At 50.0% G+C, this 2,500-nt stretch overlaps 1 protein-coding gene across 1 annotated transcript in view; it reads left to right on the top strand.

Moving 5' to 3' along the window:
* LOC144741457 (7-alpha-hydroxycholest-4-en-3-one 12-alpha-hydroxylase-like) overlaps positions 1 to 995 on the top strand; it is a 3,855-nt gene extending 2,860 nt beyond the window's left edge. The window contains 12 exon segments of the mRNA XM_078623981.1: positions 1 to 18; positions 20 to 82; positions 84 to 116; positions 118 to 225; positions 227 to 403; positions 405 to 587; positions 589 to 624; positions 626 to 754; positions 757 to 795; positions 797 to 833; positions 836 to 943; positions 946 to 995. The exon segment at positions 1 to 18 is cut by the window's left edge and continues 17 nt beyond it. Coding sequence (XP_078480107.1) covers positions 1 to 18; positions 20 to 82; positions 84 to 116; positions 118 to 225; positions 227 to 403; positions 405 to 587; positions 589 to 624; positions 626 to 754; positions 757 to 795; positions 797 to 833; positions 836 to 943; positions 946 to 995 — 981 coding nt within the window.
* Positions 996 to 2,500: the final 1,505 nt, after the last annotated feature.

The raw sequence follows: 2,500 nt of genomic DNA, 5'->3' as shown, positions 1-2,500 counted from the left end.
GGCTACCTCTCCCTGTACGGGCAACACGCCGCACGAGTCGGAGGACAAAGCCAGGGAGAAGGACAGAGACGAATCGGAGGCCCTTATTCCACGAGTTCCGCAAATATGACCAGCTCTTTCCCCAACCTGGCGTACGGCGTCCTGCCCCCGGGGCAGAGGTTGGAGGTGAGGAGGGTGCTTGCGTTCTTCTGGGACGCTCTGTCGGTGCACGTCATCAGGACCAAGGGACAACATCAGTCCGTGGGTGTGGGACATACAGCAGGCCAAAGAGGAGAACGGCATGCACACGGCCATGATCGGCCGCTACATGTTCCTGCTTCTCTGGGCGTCTCAGGGCAACACGGGTCCGTCTGCCTTCTGGCTGCTGCTGTATCTCATGAAGCATCCCGCGGCCATGGCCGCCCGTGAGGGAGGAGGTCGACGCCATCGTCAAAGACTCCGGGCAGGAGGTCCGCCCAGGTGGCCCTTTGATCCAGCTGAGCCGGGACATGCTGGCCAAGACGTTCATCTTGGACAGCGCCTTGGAGGAGACGCTCCGGCTCACCACGGCGCCGCTCCTCACCCGAGCCGTGGTTCGGGATATGAGCCATCAAGATGGCCGACGGCCGAGATTACCTCATTCGGCGAGGGCGACAGGCTGGCGATCTTCCCTTACAGCGCTGTTCAGCAGGACCCAGAAATCCACCCCGATCCGCGTTCCTTCAAATACGATCGCTTCCTTCATCCCGACGGGAGCAAGGAAAACCGATTTCTACCAAAGGCGGGAAGAGGGTGAAGTACTACAACATGCCCTGGGGGGGCCGGGGTGTCCATGTGTCCTGGGCGTTTCTTCGCCACAACGAGCTGAAACAGTTTGTTTTCCTCTTGCTACTTTACTTTGAGTTTGAGTTGAAGAATCCTGACGAGAACGTCCCAGAAATCGACGTGAGGCGCTGGGGTTTCGGACGATGCAGCCGGTCCGAGATGTTCCGTTCCGCTACAGACGGAGATGTTGAACCTGCAGTCGTTGGTAGTGCTTTAAACCCATCTACACAAGTCTGATGTTTTATTCGCTCCACGTCGATTGATCAGTGTTCTTCCCATGTATGACACTCGTTCATCACACACGCTGGTGCGATGTCCCGTAAACACTGACGGTGCAGTGGATGTCAGAAATGCTGTGTCATGCTGTTGAATACCGTTGGAGTACCAGCTGGTGTTTGAATATGTTTTAAACTTCTGTATTTTTATTTTTCTTTGAATGATGCTTTTATCACAGCAGGCGAAATCATCCGTCCATTATGTGGAATCACATCACGGAGTCGAATGGACGTGACGAACTGTCGCGTCATCGCAAAAGAAATAAAGCCGAATGTTGTCAGTGGTGTTTGAATAACTGAGTCTGCTCACTGTGAGTGGTGAAAACGCAAATCGGTTCTCACAAAGACGGCTGTCCCACACCACACACACACACACACACACACACACACACACACACACACACACATACTTTTCCCTTCTTCTGAGCTCGTCATGGGGACACTCCAGAACATTCGATCGATTTTTCCACCAAAGGTTTTTAGCAAGTTGCCCAACACCGTGTGTGTGTGTGTATGTGTGTGTGTGTGTGTGTGTGTATGTTGTCAGGAAAAGGGAAAAAAAAAAACTTCCCTCACTTTTCAAGCAAACAATACACACGCTCAGCATTTCGCCTGCTTAAGGGACCGATGGAACATTGCCAGAATTCTTTCCATGACGTTTCAGCAGATGGTTGTGACACATCTGGCTGCTCAGAACACACTGAGGTTTACTGTACGTCCTGTTCAGTTAAATCATTTATACAAAGAATGCAAACATGACACTACAATAACACAGAATATAACACAACTCTGTCCACAACTCCATTACACTTTATTACACTTTCACATGCTGAAATCTGTCTGTTTTAATTTGATTTCAATAAAATGTAGGCTGCTGTCATCAGTCATCCACGTGTTACCGATGCTCAGAGTTTCACATTCCTGCTAAATATTCCTGCTGGTATTTTAAAGTTTTGATTCTCTCCACTCAGCCATGAATTGAGAATGTTCATTAAAATTCCCCCTCCGTTCTCTGTGAAATGTACGGTGGCAGAGAGTGATGATGTTCAGTGTCCATATTATATTTCAGTCAGTAGAATATAAAAATGCTGACATCCCTCAGAGACCACTTGTGATTAACTGGGAAAAAGAAGAAAGCAGAGAGGAGGGAGCGATAATAATGAGACGTGGAGAAAGCGATACAGACGTAGATATAAATAAAACCAAGGAGCAGCAGCGAGAACATGGGAAGAGGGAGAAAACAAAAGTGCAGCCAGAAGAACGACGAGTCAGCGGAGGCCCCAGAGAGGAGCAGCGTAGTTGTTCAGTGTGATTAACTCCGCTGAAAGACCTCTGCTGGAGGACTTACGGAAATAGCTGCTCCCCATTAAAAGCTTGTGCTGCGGCTGCCACTCACCTGGCTGTGCTCAGACGTACAAACG

This window comes from Lampetra planeri, unplaced genomic scaffold, assembly GCF_965212315.1.
Source record: "Lampetra planeri unplaced genomic scaffold, kcLamPlan1.2.h2 scaffold_556, whole genome shotgun sequence".
Lineage (NCBI taxonomy): Eukaryota > Metazoa > Chordata > Hyperoartia > Petromyzontiformes > Petromyzontidae > Lampetra > Lampetra planeri.
This window is presented reverse-complemented; position numbering and strand designations above follow the sequence as displayed.